Below are 15119 nucleotides of genomic sequence, written 5' to 3'. Positions count from 1 at the left end.
CCACAGCTCCAGTGCGTTCCCACAGCTCCAGTGCGTTCCCACAGCTCCAGTGCATTCCCACGACTCCATTCGTTCCCACGTGTGCCCTCATTGGCATTGTGTCAGGCACTTTCTCCACTCCTCATGCATGCAGTGCAGAAAGATGCCAAGTTGCCCTCTGCGGTCCCAGTGTGGCTCTGGTGTCAGCGTCCTCAGTGGGAATCAGTGCATGTCTTCGGTGGTTCAGTTTGCAGCAGTCAGGTCCCACCCCAGGAGGCGCCGATGATGTGGGGGGCTGAATACTGCAGTTACTTTTAGACTTCTGTGTCATCTGCTTGACTCTATATGTTCTTGTCTCTTCCGGTTACTGAATGAAGTTCTGAGACAGCTTATGGGGCATATAAGTTTTCTGTGTTCCTGCTCCTACCAATAAAGTGCTTGTTATTTTTTTGTGGGTTGAAGTGATATCCCAGTTATTAAAGATCTTCCTTACAAGCATAAAGAACTGAGTTCAGCAGAAGAAAATTTGGATATGATAATAGTGCATCCTTGTAACCATATCACTGAGGAGGCAGACACAGGTAGATTCCTGGGGTTCACTGGCCAGCATGATTTCCTACTTGACAGGTCTCAGGTCAGTGAGAGTCCTTGTCCAAAAAAAAGAAGAACAAGGGCCTGGCAAATTGACTAAGGAGTAGAGGTGTTTGCTCTCAAGCCTCATGACTTGTGCTCCTTCCCTGTGACCCACATGGCAGGAGGAGAGACGTGAACACCGCAAGTTGTCCCCTGAACTCCACACACGCACTGTGGCCTGTATGCGCCCACCCACTAACCCATTACAAATAAATGCTAGAAAAAATAAGGCAGATAGTACCCATGGAATGACATCCAAGTTTGCCCTCTGGCCTCTACATGCGTGTACACACAAATGCATGCATGTTTTCAAATGTGTACATGCTCACAGATATGTATATATGTGGGACTTTGGCCAGAGGATGTGGGAGCAAGTGATGATGCTAAAGGTTTTGCTTTGGATTGACATCCAGGAGCCACAAAGCACATAATCTCAGACACTGAATTATCCCCACTGAGCATTCTGTGTTGCCCAAGGACATTCTTTGGGGACTGCAAGTCCACGCTCATCTGCTCATGCGTGTCCTTGTTCTCCACACTCTGATATGTCATGGGCCATGCCTCCTGCCAGCTGTGGGGACAGAGGATGAGTACAGCAGCTTCTCTGTCCTTGAATGGCTCACGGTCTTGTTGAGATGTGATTGAAAAAAAATCCACCAATTCAAGAATATTGGATTCTTCCAAATGCTACAATAGGGAAAAAAGATAATTTCCCCAAGTCTTTAAATCTGTTACCCATTTTAATTGATTTAATTAGGTAAAATTCAAAGAACTGTAATGCTGGAAGGAGCCCAGAAACCATTTATTTATTCCCATTTCTTCTCTCTGCCTTCAGGCCATGCTGTATAAAGTAATCCACCAAACCTATGTCTTCCAGAAAGAGCAGTGTTTCCAGGAATTGCTGCTTGTTGGCCACTGAGATCAAGAAAAAAATTGGCATTCGTGGTTACAAAGTATTTCCCTGAAAGACATGACTAGAATCATGGAGCCACGCAACACACACACACATACACACACACACACACACACACACACACACACACGAGTGTACACACAATGGAGTCCCCATAAGTAATACTGCTGAACTGAGGCGGCATCCAACACTTAGAAAACAAACAAACAAACAACAAAAAAATTGCTAAACAAAAAATGTGGTTTTTACGGGTAAGGCCACCTTGGCAATTCCCTCAGTCCTGGGAGAAATGTGTATCCTAGTCTAGGTCATATCCTGCTTTGTGATAACACAGGGCCATAGTTTTTCTGAGCTGGCATTTTTGTGTCCATGTGGGTGGCATGTGTATGTGCAAGTGTGCATATGTGCACACGCATAGAGAGGTCAGAGGAAAACCTCAGCATTGCTCCAAGGAGCCATTTACCTTGGATTTGGAGAGACCAATAGGTTGAGTTGACTGGCCAGTGAGCCCCAGGAATGCCCTGTCTCCAACAGTTGTTATTTCTGTAGCACATTAACTAGAGCGACCTGGATGATGCATTCTTCATGTACTGGTTTTAAATGATCCCAAGAGGGCTGTGGCTGCAGATGGGAAGGGAGACTGGCATGTGGCATTCTCAGGACCTGCCGAAGCTTGGAGACTTAGTTGCTGTATGGCACTTTGATCATTGGTGTCCCTGCTGATAACACTATAAGGCCACTGTAAAAATTAATGACTGGAGGAGTGTGGGAGTTATAAATTTGGCAGCCTTATAATCACTGTGTGGACAAGTGGACGTTTATTCTCATGTCATGTATTTGTGCAGTTGTAGGGATCATAGTGGCCCCTTAGCCCAATATGAGTTACCAGGGCTTTATTGGAAGAGCTCCTAAGCCTTTGGATAAAGTCTCGCAAGCTTTTCAATACAATTTCATCCTTTTACGTCATATAACAGAGTGCCTTTATCTATTATACTAAAAAAAATACCCCATGCCATGCTTACCTGTTTCCCCTCCCCTTGCCTTAATTCTTCTACATTTTCACAGGTCTCTCAGTCTCAAGTTCAGAGTAACTACTTTTTCTAGGGTTCCCCTTACACCTATGACAGCAGAGATCCAGCCCTGCCTGTCCTTCTAGTCATGATTTCCCAGGGTCTAAAGCACATTGCAAAGTGGTCTGCAAATGTTTGCTGATCAAATGGGTAGATGCTCACATAGACGTCTGTCTAAGTTATAATACATGGGGATTTTAAGTAAAAGCTTTACTAGCTCATGCGAACATGGCAGCTGAGTGGCTCATTTAGCTGGTGTTCGGGGGTAAATGGCTTCAGGTATGACACTGTTCAAGAGCTCCAATTGGGCCCTTATGAACCTTCCTGTACTTCTGTGGCTCCTTTGTCTATGTTGACTTCATTTTCATGACACGACCCTGAGGCCTAGACCAAGTTGGTGTCATTGGAACTGTGTGGACAGAAATGGATGGGGAAGGGGAGTCCAGAGGAATATGAGAGTGGATGATGGTGAAGAAAACAGCAAATAGTCTTTCTTGTACTGGCTCTGGGCTTCTGGGCACGAATCCTTTCAAGTCTGCATCTTCTGTGCACGTTCCAGAGCCTGGCACAGATCAGCAGTGTCTATCTTTATTATTTGTGTGTATGTATGTGTGCATGTGTGTGTTCATGTGTGCACGCATTTGCACATATGTATGTGTGTATCATGTGGAAACTAGAGGACAGCCTTAGGTATTGTTCCTCAGGAGCTGTCTACCTTGTTTTTAAATAGTGTTTTACTGGCTTGTAACTTGCCATATCAGCTTGTCCCATTGACTAGTGAGATCGCCTGTCTCCCCTTTTAACTGTGGTTCCCAAGGATCAAACACAGGTACTTATGACTTGCATGACAAGCACTTTACCAGCTGAGTCATGTCCCCAGCTCTTCACGAAGTGTTTCCAATGAGTTGATGTTTTCCTCTGTTTCTAGAAAGGGTGTCTCTAGGTCTACAAAGACAGATCACTGCCTAACAACTGCTTCTGGCCTCACCTTCTCGGTTTCTGTCTTCTTATCATTGGCAGGATCCGACGTCCACGTTCTTCCAGTTTGGAGCATCCATCCAGCAGCAAGCCACGGTTATGCTGAAGATCATGCAGGATTATGATTGGCATGTCTTCTCCCTGGTGACCACCATCTTCCCTGGCTACAGGGACTTCATCAGCTTCATCAAGACAACAGTGGACAACAGCTTCGTGGGTTGGGATATGCAGAACGTGATCACACTGGACACCTCCTTCGAGGATGCCAAGACGCAGGTCCAGTTAAAGAAGATTCATTCTTCTGTCATTTTGCTCTACTGTTCCAAAGATGAGGCTGTCCTCATCCTGAGTGAGGCTCGCTCCCTCGGCCTCACTGGGTATGACTTCTTCTGGATTGTCCCCAGTTTAGTCTCTGGGAACACAGAACTCATCCCCAAAGAGTTCCCATCAGGACTCATTTCAGTCTCCTACGATGACTGGGACTACAGCCTGGAGGCGAGAGTGAGGGATGGTCTTGGGATCCTAACCACTGCCGCATCTTCCATGTTGGAGAAATTCTCCTACATCCCCGAGGCCAAGACCAGCTGCTATGGGCAGGCAGAGAAGCCAGAGACCCCTCATCACACTCTGCACCAGTAAGAGAGGGCTTTTTCATTGTCTAACAAAGATGGGTCAGAATTTTGTTGCTATGAATGTTTACATAGACACTGGTAAAAGTATAGACATGACATACAGAGTGTATGTATTTACTTGGAGGGAGTTTGTTTTGATTTTATGCTCATTTGTCTTTTTATTTCTTCCCATCTCTCTTTAAAGGTAATAAGTCATGTGATGCTATCTTTTAGACAGAATTTCATTTTATAGCTATCACTATCTTGGAATTTGCTGTGTAGCCCAGGCTGGCCTCCATCTCACAACCCTCCTGTCAGCTCCCGAGTGTTGTGCTCACACGTAATGCTGACTAATAATTATTTTAGGAGCTTTCTGCAACTTGGTTTCATTTTCTTTACTCAAAAACATACCTTGAAAACGTCCACTCGAGAATTCCCTTCTGTCTATTTACCTTTCTCCCCTTCTCACATCAGTCTTCTGTCTGTCTGTCTGCCTGTTATCGCTCTTTCATCTCTCTGTCTGTCTATCATCTATCTCCCTTCTACTTATCATCTCTCTGTTTATTATCTATTTAGTGATTTGTCAGGTAAACTTTGTAACATCCATGCCTCTTTCTTCCATATTCATGCACCATGACTTGTAACATCCATGCCTCTTTCTTCCATATTCATGCACCATGACTTGTAACATCCATGCCTCTTTCTTCCATATTCATGCACCATGACTTGTTTATTTATTCACTCTTTACATTCATGAAAATTCAGGTTTTGTTTCCAGATTTTTTTCCCAGTAGAAGCTCAGCTGTCTCTTTTTGCCTGTATGCAACTGATTGTCTAGGGTTCGTTCTAAGAAGTAGGACTTGAGAGGTCGAAGATGTAGGCATCTTCAAGTATCCATTGCCAAACTGTTCTAAAAAACAATGATGTCAACATATTCACACAACAATTTGTGGAATCATCTGATGTCCCACATCCTCAGCAGCTTGTTCTGATTTGGGAAAATTGATGTTCCTGGTCCCCAGCTGAGTCTGAATTTCTTTTCTTCTTATATGGGAAGCGTCTTTGTAGGTCATTGGTGATCTTGGCAATCATCACTCTTAAAGCCACATTCCATTCTGTTATATTACTGTAGTATAATTTATTTAACTGACCCATCATGATGGGCATTTAAGTTAAAATTTATGTTTCTTGGAAGTGTCATTATTCTTTGTGGCTCATCATTATAGCTCAGCTGCTAAGATTTAGAATTATTATTCAGATACCCATTCTGCATGTTTTTGCCTGATGTTTGATGATGTAATCCATGCTTCATTCTTCACATAATGAGCAGTGTGGCACTGTGATTAAAGGCTGGACTAGGGAGTGATGGCGTTCATGCTCAAATCCTGTCTCCTCCATACCCTGCAGGACATGGGCAATCACTTTACCTTTCTGGGTCTCAAGTGCTTGTCACAAAGTGGTAACAGTGGCCCCTCTTTCTAGTTGGGTCATTCTCAAATGGCAGCATGTATTGAGACAGCTGGAAGGACTTGGTGAGGTTCTGGGTCTGCACTCAGAACTTCTGTTGCATTCGTAGGTCTGGAATGAGCTCACCGAATTGGCATTCTAACCAGTTCCTGGTTGGGGCTGAGATTGTCCCTAGGGGGACCATTCTTTGAGAACCGTGGTCCTAGCAGGTGTCATGAGTAAGGAAAGAGGGGATATGATATGTGAGGAGTGATGCTTCTTACGTGCTGACTCCCTGATGACCATTCAATAAGCATCAGAGTTATCAATGAAAGATGGCCCCATTCAAGACTGTAGTCAGCAGACAGTGTTGGTTTCCTGTACAATAATGCTATCCTAAAACATCTTTGGGCGATTGTGAGTTTGAATATGCTACCTTTCAGAGTTTACCTCTGAAACAGGACCAGAGGTGTGTAGTGTGGTGTCGTGGTGGTGGTGGTGGTGGTGGTGGCGGCGGCGGTGTATGTGTGTGTGTTTATGAGTATGCACATGCTGTGGCCTGAGTTTGGGGAGTAAGAGCACAATGTCAGCTGTCAGTCATCACCTTCCACCTTACTTGAGACTGTGCTGCCAGGTTAGATGGCGCAAAAGCTTTTGTGCCCAGTACTGCCTCCATCCTCCATCTCTCTGTCAGTGAAACAGGAGATCTTCACATCATGTCCTGCTTTCATGAGCATCCTGGGAAACTGAACGTAAGTGCTCAAGATTGTGAGACAAGCGCTTTAACCCATGGAGCCACCTTCCTAGCCCAGGATGTTCTTTCTCACAACTAACACACCTCTGAGAAGAACAGATGTTAAATCAGAAATCAAGCTCCGTTGACAGTGCCCCCACCCATCCTACTTCTAGGTAGTCACATTCAGCATCCTAACCAATCATCCAAATATCAGGAAAGAACTTAGATAATGCTGTGTGGACATGGGCGCTTCTTAGGAAGTCAGGCTTGCTGCCAGCCTAAGTCAAGGGCTGGGCTAATGAATTCACACTCACTTTAATAAGATGTGCCTTGCCGCTGGCAGACTTAGATATCTATTATTTTGTGGGAAACATAACTCAATTGTAAGGCAATTGAAATGTTTTATATATAGAAAAAGGAATTTGAGAGGGATAATTGCCAAGACATTCAGATTTCTTTCCAGGGACCACCCTAGATTCCATTCTTTAAGGAGAGAAAAAACGAACCCCGAGGCTGTGAAGTGTGGCTGTGCTAGCTCCTCAGGCTTCCCTTTAGAATGCATAAGCTTTAGAAAGGTCATTCCCACCCCAGAGAAGCAAGATGCCAAGCCAAGGAGTGTGGTGCCCACTGTCCCCAAGAATGGGATGTCTTGCAATCCACAGAGGGGTGATGGTGCACATGCAGACTGTGAAGCTGGTAGTGGCTCCCAGAAGCTCCATCATTGTGCTCCTTGTTCTACACACACACACACACACACACACACACACACACACACACACACACACACCAGCAAGGAAAGAGCGGAGCCCTGCAGGACTGCCCTTGTCTAGGAGTTAGAGACACCCCAAAGAAAGTAACTAGTGAGAACTGAGGGTGCTGTATTCTCCTGGCTCCCAGCTGTTGTTCCTTACACATAGGAAATCTTGTGAGGACTCCTGAAATATGCAGTGAAGTTAAGCTGTGACTTCTGTCCGCAGAGACCATTGAAGTCTAATGAAAATAAGAGGAATTTGCTACAAAACAACCCTGTGTAGAATGATTCACTTTTTATAGCTTTCTATTTAGTATTTGTTTGTGTGTGTGTGTGTGTGTGTGTGTGTGTGTGTGTGTGTGTGTGGCATTGTATGTGCATGTGCAGGTCAGGAGACAACTTTCTGGGAGTTGGTTATCTCTCCCTTAGCATGGGTTCCAGGAATTGAACTCAGGCCCTCAGGCTTGGCAGCAAGTCCCTTTCCCTGCTGAGCCATCTTGCTGGCTCCAGAATTCTTTCTCTTTTAAATACTGAAAAAGACAGCTAGCAGTAGAGAATATGATATACTCAACCAACACTCAAGACAGAAAATGAGGATGGTATGTCATGTTTGTTCATGTTTGTTTGAACATTTTAAACAAACAGTATATTAGTGGCAGTGCAGAAGTCCTGGTTGCTTCCGGTTGCAATCTTGCAAGGGCAGGGAAGCCCCTCCAGGGAATGCAGTACACATGCAATCTGTATGTATTCACTAAAGATACAACCGCACGCCCAGTCCACAGTTCTTTTTGATGCTTCTCTGTGACATCAAATGCATTCCAATCTGCTTGGCTTTAACCTCGCATTTTCAAGGTCACTGTGAAGATAATGTAATTCCAGTGTGTTCATCTCAGTGGCTGTTTTTGTATTCTGCCACACCCATGCTTCACTGTTTATCTAACCATCCCCTGTTACTGGGCATTTAGTTGGCGGATAAAGGCAGAATCTGGGCATGTGAAGGCAGTGAGCAGATAAGGCTGATCTGGGTGTGTACGCTTGCTCAGTGGGACCCAAGACTCTTGAGTTTTACTTCAATTGCTTTTTTTATATTTTCAGCTGAATAAAGCCTTAATTTGCAAAGCATCTTGAGAACAGATAACTTTCCTTACCTCTACTGTGTAGGAGGGAAGATAAAGCCAGTATCAGTTGAATTCATACCTGGTTCTCAGCATGAACCATCAAGAGCAGCTTCAGCCGATTGAGACCTCCTTGGGGCTCTTGGGCATGTGACTCCTGGCTCCCAAGTTCGTTGATTGTAATCTTAGAGTTCCTGCAGTTGGGATATTGGAGTGGTGCACTGTTGTCCATGGTGTGCAAGGGGCAGTTTGCCAGTCATAGAGTGTCCCTGATCTTATTGTAGACTCGACTCTGTTCTTATGGTTTCAAATGATGGGGTATAGAGAGGGGGGAAATTTCCCCATGTTTCAATATTCCTGGTTTTATAGAAGATACTTTGAAAAGAACAGTCAGCATTTTCCAAAGTTCAAAAATAGCTCAGCCACGTTATGCAACCTCTTCCTCGCTGCTGCAAAGTTATTAAACATCTGCTCCTTCGCCAAGCACAGAGCACAGCACCCGTAACTCCCAGAGTGTGAAGGCAAACCATGACCTGCTTCCTGGTATGGATCCCAGGCTGTCATCCCAGCTCTGTGCCAGGGCTCTGTCCCATTGAGGAGCAGCCAGGGAGACAACACTGATGGGGTGTGTTCCCTGGAGTCTGGGCTGCTGTGGCTTGAGCTGCTGATGTGTGCATCTCCAGGCATAAGGGTCTGGGAGTCTCTCAACTCTTCCCCATCTGCTGTCTTGGAAGTCATTTGGAGATAAGGAAGGCACGCGACTGTTTGGTTAGTGCCTGGCACATGGACAAGGAGGTTATAAATGCATGGGGTTAAAAGTCGAGCAGCCCTAGTCTGAAAACACAAAATCTCAAATGCTCCAAACTCCAAAACAGATAGGATTTCACAAGTAAAAAATTCTATACTGAATCTCCTGGGGTCACTAAAAGGACACAGCTGATTTCTGGCCTTGTGTTTAAGGAACATAAATGGGCTGGAATTGTAGCTCAGTTGGCAGAGTGCTTGCTTAGCATGTGGGAAAGCCTGGGTTCCACTCTCCAGTGAAGCATAACACCTCTAATCGCGGCACTTGAGTGAGAGAGACAAGGGAGTCAGGAGTTCAAGGTTATCTTTGGCAAAATAGTGAGTTTGAGCCTAACCTGGGCCTCCCTGGGAAAGGAAGGAAGGAAGGAAGAAAGGAAGGGAAGGAGGGAAGGAAAAAGGGAGGAAGGAAGAGAGGGAGGGAAAAAAGAACAAAGAATGAAAGAAAATGAAAGAATGAAAGAGAGAAAACGAAAGATGACTCCGGGATTCAGAACTTGGATCCCATGCCTGAGATACTCCATGATGTCTTCACAAATGTCCCCAAATCTGAAGAACTCTGAAAGTCGCACTCCTCCCCACCTCAAGCACTTCTGAGGAGAGATGTTCAGCCTGTCCTGATGACACACGAGGGAATAAAATTGTGCATGGAGCAGATGAATCTGCTTACCACAGCCCACAAAACTGGTGTTCATGCTCCACAAACTGGTGAGAGCCTTTGGTGTGCTGGCGTCAGCTCCCTGTGGGTGGAGAGACCCGCAGCCCAGCACATGGCTGTGGGGCAGGATTATACTTTTACCTTTGGTCTTTTGCAAGGTACTAGGAATGGAGCAAGGCATGGTCAAGTCCAGCTGGCTAGAGCAGAGGTGCTGGAGGGAAGGGCTTGCTCAGGTGGGCACAGCTCGTCAAGAAGACAGCATCACCCAATGACAGGGTGCTCTCTGTGCTTCTTTCTGGATAGTTTGTAATTCGTTCTGTTGGTGACTACAGTTCCAGTCATAACCCTTGTGTTGTCTCTCAGTGCACAAGTCCCTGTCACACCTGCACTGTAGTGTTACGGGAGAATGGAGAGGATTACATATGCTGTGAGTATGTAACATGAGTGTCTATCTGTGCACGGGTGTGTAGATGTGGCCATGCTTACACATTGGAAGGGACACAGAAGTCATTAGAAGGAGATGAGTGGTTTTCAGACCCAGTCTTGTCATAGGTCTGCTTCAGGGAAATGTGGTCTACGAGAACTTGTGGTTGTGTGATCTGTGCAGTGGGCTTGACCTCAAACCTATTATGAACTCACCAGTGTAACCTTCCAGCTGCTCTGAGCACTGTTGTTTCTCTTGGAGTTGGACAACTCCCCCCCATCTCTTTCTTTTTCACCCCCGTGTGTGTGTGTGTGTGTGTGTGTGTGTGTGTGTGTGTGTGTGTGTGTGTGTGTAGAGGGCACTATTCATTTATCTCTCTCTATTTTTTAGCAGAATTAAATGACCATTTACATGTAAAACACTTAATGTGTCTCCTGATGTGCACCAGACTCCCCAAACGCCCACCCTGTCTGTCATCTCATCTCCATCACCCTGTACTGTGCACTGGTCATGCTGCAAGCTATGCACAAAGCAGGGAACGGGAAATAGCTGTGTGTCTGAATTTCATTTTTTTAGGATTTATTTATCTTTTCATCTTATGCCTGTGTTTGTGTGTGTGGGGGGGATACGTGCAGATGAGTACAGGTGCCTGTGGAGGCCAGAAGGTGTCATCAGATCCCCTGGAGCTGGATTCATAAGCCCCCAGGAGCTGTCTGAAACGGCACAGGAACTGAACTTGGGGTCTGTACAAGAACAGGAATCACTACTGAGCTGTCTTTCCAGCCTCCGATTCTATGTGCTGGTGACTGCCTTACAACATACATCCCATGGCTCCTACTTCGGTTGCAGGAGTGGAGTTTGAGGAATACACTGGTTTGGAAGCCCTCAAGTGCTCTCTAGCACAGAGGAGTGCGAGAAACACCCCCTCCTGGTTTTCGAGATTAGTGTTTGAAAGAAACTTAACTGGCTTTCCTTGATACCATCTTGGCCACTATCTCTTATGTCGACTGCTTGATCCTGAAAGTCAGGCTCGTGCAGAGGCAGCAGCACCATCAGTTTCCCTGACAGGAGAGTTCTACAAGTGAAAGCGAGGTTAACCAGGGTCCAGGTAATGCTCAAACTCTCCCTTCATCTTTGTTTTCCAAAGCAGCAGAGGAAAGAAAGGCTTCGGGTTTAACGGCCACTGGGAGACGGCACTAAACCTGCTTGGTGTGTTTTTATTTGATAATCAGAATTCTCGCCGTTGGTTTCTTTTAAAATGCCAATAAAAAGCCTGCTCCGTTAATTCTCCGAGCCTGACTGCAGTCGAGCTTCCCTGAGCGATGTGATAACTCTTTGCAAATATTTATCAGTGGGATCAGCATTTACTGCACAAACATTCCTTAGAGCGCTAGCCACTCCAGAGAACGCGCTATCCTGTGAGAGAGTGTGCGCTGGGAATCTGGTGATGGGGACCCTCAACTCAGGAATGTGGTTCAGAATAAGTCTGCAAGGGACAGAGAGAGAGCACAGGGGCGGGTGCCAAACTGAGACAAGGTATTCTGCACCAGACTCTGAAGGTAGAGCATGGATCTAAACAGTGTTGGCCCCATGACCCTGCCTCTCTTGGACAAGTGGCTTAACTTCGTCATGTCTCCATTTCCTTAGCTGCAAACATGACAAGAACCAAATGGAGGATGGTAGTGGCGATGGCATGCACGTGATTCTCAGCCACGCACCAGGCTACACTGCCACTCTACAGGGTGCCACTTTTGGTCGGCCTCCCTCGGGTGTCTTGCTGGATCCAGGAGGGGTGGGTTCAGTGCTCTGGGTATCCAGCTTTGGAGCTCAGTCCACAGCCGTGTTTCAGTGCTGGTGCTGTTTATGCCGTCTTTCCTGGAACCCAGCCTTCTCTTTCTTGGCTGGAAGTCAAAATCACCGTATGCCAACCCCGCAATGCCAGTCAATCATTTCCAATTGGCACCCAGTGACTAGCTCGACAAATGGTGGAAACTTGGTGTTGGCAACTCAGAAGAGGAAGCAGTTGCCTGTGACTTTACCTTGAAGGGAAGGTGGCTTGGGCTGTTGGTGGGGGAGTGTCACACACGAGTACAGATATTGTTCAGATTTGCCTAAAGCCACATGTAAGTCTTGGGACCAGCACACTTAGCAAAAAAAAAAAAAAAAGACATATGGATCCCTTTCCTTCAGGGTGGAGTACTGGAGACACTTTCATTCTGAAACCTGGTGACTTCGTAATATATAGTGATCTCTTGCCATGACTCAGCTCAGGGAGAAGATAAAGCAAATAGAAGCGCTACCTTCATTACTCTGGACCTGCTGGCAGAGTGCATATGGGGAGTGGGAGGTCTCAGTGTGTGAGCACAGCAACCAGCTAGGAGGTGATGACAGAGATGGCAACTTGACTCACCTAATGAACCTGGGTATTATGAGGCTCAAGTTGGGACCTTTGTGGCATCCATAGCAGGTTGGTCCAAATGGGTGGGTGACAAAATATGCCATGCAGATAAAGCTGAAGTGTGGAATTTATTGAGAGGAGATTAAAGGGAAGGAAGGGAGGGGAAGAAGGAAGGGGAGCAAGGGAGAAAGAGACGGGGGGGGGGGAAGTGGGGGGGGGGGAGGGGGGGGGGGAGAGAGAGAGAGAGAGAGAGAAAGAGAGAGAGAGAGAAGCAGAGACCTGCTTACCCCAGAAGGAAGAAAGAGATTGGGAGTGGGCAGAGCTTGTCTCTTAAAGGGACCTTTGCGCTTGAGTAGAGGGAGGGTGCTGGCCATGCATAGAGGGGTCACTGTGCCCAGTTCCCAAGTGGCGCCTGGATATTAACACTTGGTACCATGTTAGTGAAGCCTGACAGATGACCTTGACGTTATGAAAAGAGAGAGCAACCGCTTTCGAGACTTGTGCAGCTGGGTGGATGATTCCACTGGTGAAGAAGCACTGAGTTGTGGGTAGAAATCAGAGATAGTGTACATTGCAAAAGTGTTGAATGGAATATACTTTTGAGGGATTCTAGTGGGAATCTCAAGTAGGCAATTCAACAGGAGTATCTGAACTCACACCAAAAAATACAATGCACAGGGTTTGAGATTACCGATGGCTTTTACAGTCCCCAAATTGAGTGGGACGCTATTATGATTTTAGTGTGAAATGTCCCCTGTAAGCTCATGTGCTTATACACTTGCTCTCCAGATGGTGGCGCTGTTTGGGAAGGTTGGTGGAGCCTTGCTTGGAGGAAGTGAGATATACCTTAAGGTTTAAAAGCCTGGACCAACTTCCTGCCTCCCCACTGTGTACTGTGTGACCAGCTGTCTTGGTTTCTGCAGCCACTCTTTCCCCACCACAGTGGACTGTGCCCTTAAACTATAAGCCAAAATAACCGTTCCCCTAATAAGTGTCTATTTATTAGGCACCTGTTCAGAGCAATAAGACAAACAATTAATACAATTGCCTAGGGGGAAATGAGAACTAAAGGGAAGATGTGTGTTCAAAGTGAGAGGCACCTGGATATTAATTCGCGTGAAGGGGAAGGAAAGTGTTGGAGGTGGTGTCCAGCTGTCCTCTTGATGTGGGTGTGCTGGGCTCATGTTTGGTGCTATGCTGGGGCCTGCTGGGTCTCTGGATCGTCTACTATGTACTCCACATGGAAGCAGGTGCTGTGGCCCTTCCAAAGATGCCATAACTGTGGCCACTGATGATATATCTGGCTCTCCGCAACCTAGCAGAAGCACGCCAGGAGTTTTCATCAATACTTGGAGGACGTGAAAAGTCCCATGTGGTGAACTATCAGACTGCTCATCTCAGCAATGAGCCCTTTGAGTCACAGGTAGCCAACCTCATGCTGTACTGAGCCTGAGCTGGGATGCAGATGGCAAGCCATGTGCTTGTTCTGGATCGATGAGGAGGTGAGAGGCTGTGGAATTGGAGAGGGATGAGGTGGTGGTTCCCGATAGGGAAACAGTCTCTGGGTTTGTTTCATTGTGGAAGTGATTTGGAAAACAACTGACACTCCACAAAGTGGCCACATTAAGTATCATTGCTATGGGAAGAGGAGAGATTGAGGCTGAGTGCAGAGGGGCACTGTGAGGCTTGCCCTTGGTGGATATCCTGGAACCGCTCTTTCTAGGGGTGCCCTTCCTCCTATGAGGGGCAGAGACCTTCCCTGTCCCAGCCAGGAGGGGGAGCTAGAGAGCTAGCCTGGTGTCCTCACCTGTTCTCTGCCTTTGTCCCTGGGGCTGGCCCTCCCTCTCCTTGCTGTCACTTGGATGCTGCCTGCTGCAGGTGGCTCTGAGCCCTTGTCCAGCTCCTGGTGACACAGAGCCTGGCTTGGATCCCAGGAATGGAAGGATCACTGTCAGGCCCGATGACATTGGCTGTGTTCTGCGTGGGCAGGGAAGGCCAGCCACATTTCTCCCCAAGCCCCAAAGTTTGGTGAATGAGCTGACAGATCCGCCGAGGTCTGGCGTGTTGTCCAGATCAGCACAGTTTCCTGAGGTCTACCCCATTCCGTCAAGTCTTGGCTAGCTTAAGAATAAACCATGCTGTCAGTTTCCTACAGGGTAGCAGGGAGCTCTTGGAGAAGAACTCACTTCCCTTATGTTTTTACTGCCAGTAACAAAAAGAACTTCTAAAAATGTAATTGATGCACCATTATGTGTGGATGGAGGTCGGAGACTTGATTGCACACGTCGCATTGGGATGTATGGATACACAGGTGATGTGTGTGACATGAATGCACATGTGTCATGGTCATGAGACCACTGTGAACTCACTGATGGCTTCCTCTGTGCCAGTGAGTTCTAATGTCTTCCCTTCGTGTTTCAGATGTGAGTTAGGGTGCTTCCTCCTTTGGGCAATATCCTTTTAATTCAGCCATTATAGTGGAATTATTTCACATAACGGAAGTTACAGACATGTATGGACATCACGTGCAGTGTGATCAAGGGGCATGTATGGACATCACGTGCAGTGTGATCAAGGGGCGTGTATGGACTTCATGTGTAGTGTGA

At 46.6% G+C, this 15119-nt stretch overlaps 1 protein-coding gene across 1 annotated transcript in view; it reads left to right on the top strand.

Annotated features, from left to right (window-relative positions):
• Nucleotides 1-15119, top strand: part of Grin2a (glutamate ionotropic receptor NMDA type subunit 2A) — a 445415-nt gene that overhangs the window by 227721 nt on the left and 202575 nt on the right. The window contains exon 4 of the mRNA XM_005349294.3: nucleotides 3616-4208. Within this exon, the coding sequence (XP_005349351.1) occupies nucleotides 3616-4208 (593 nt within the window). The remainder of the gene's footprint in view (nucleotides 1-3615; nucleotides 4209-15119) is intronic.

This window comes from Microtus ochrogaster, chromosome 7, assembly GCF_000317375.1.
Source record: "Microtus ochrogaster isolate Prairie Vole_2 chromosome 7, MicOch1.0, whole genome shotgun sequence".
NCBI lineage: Eukaryota > Metazoa > Chordata > Mammalia > Rodentia > Cricetidae > Microtus > Microtus ochrogaster.
This window is presented reverse-complemented; position numbering and strand designations above follow the sequence as displayed.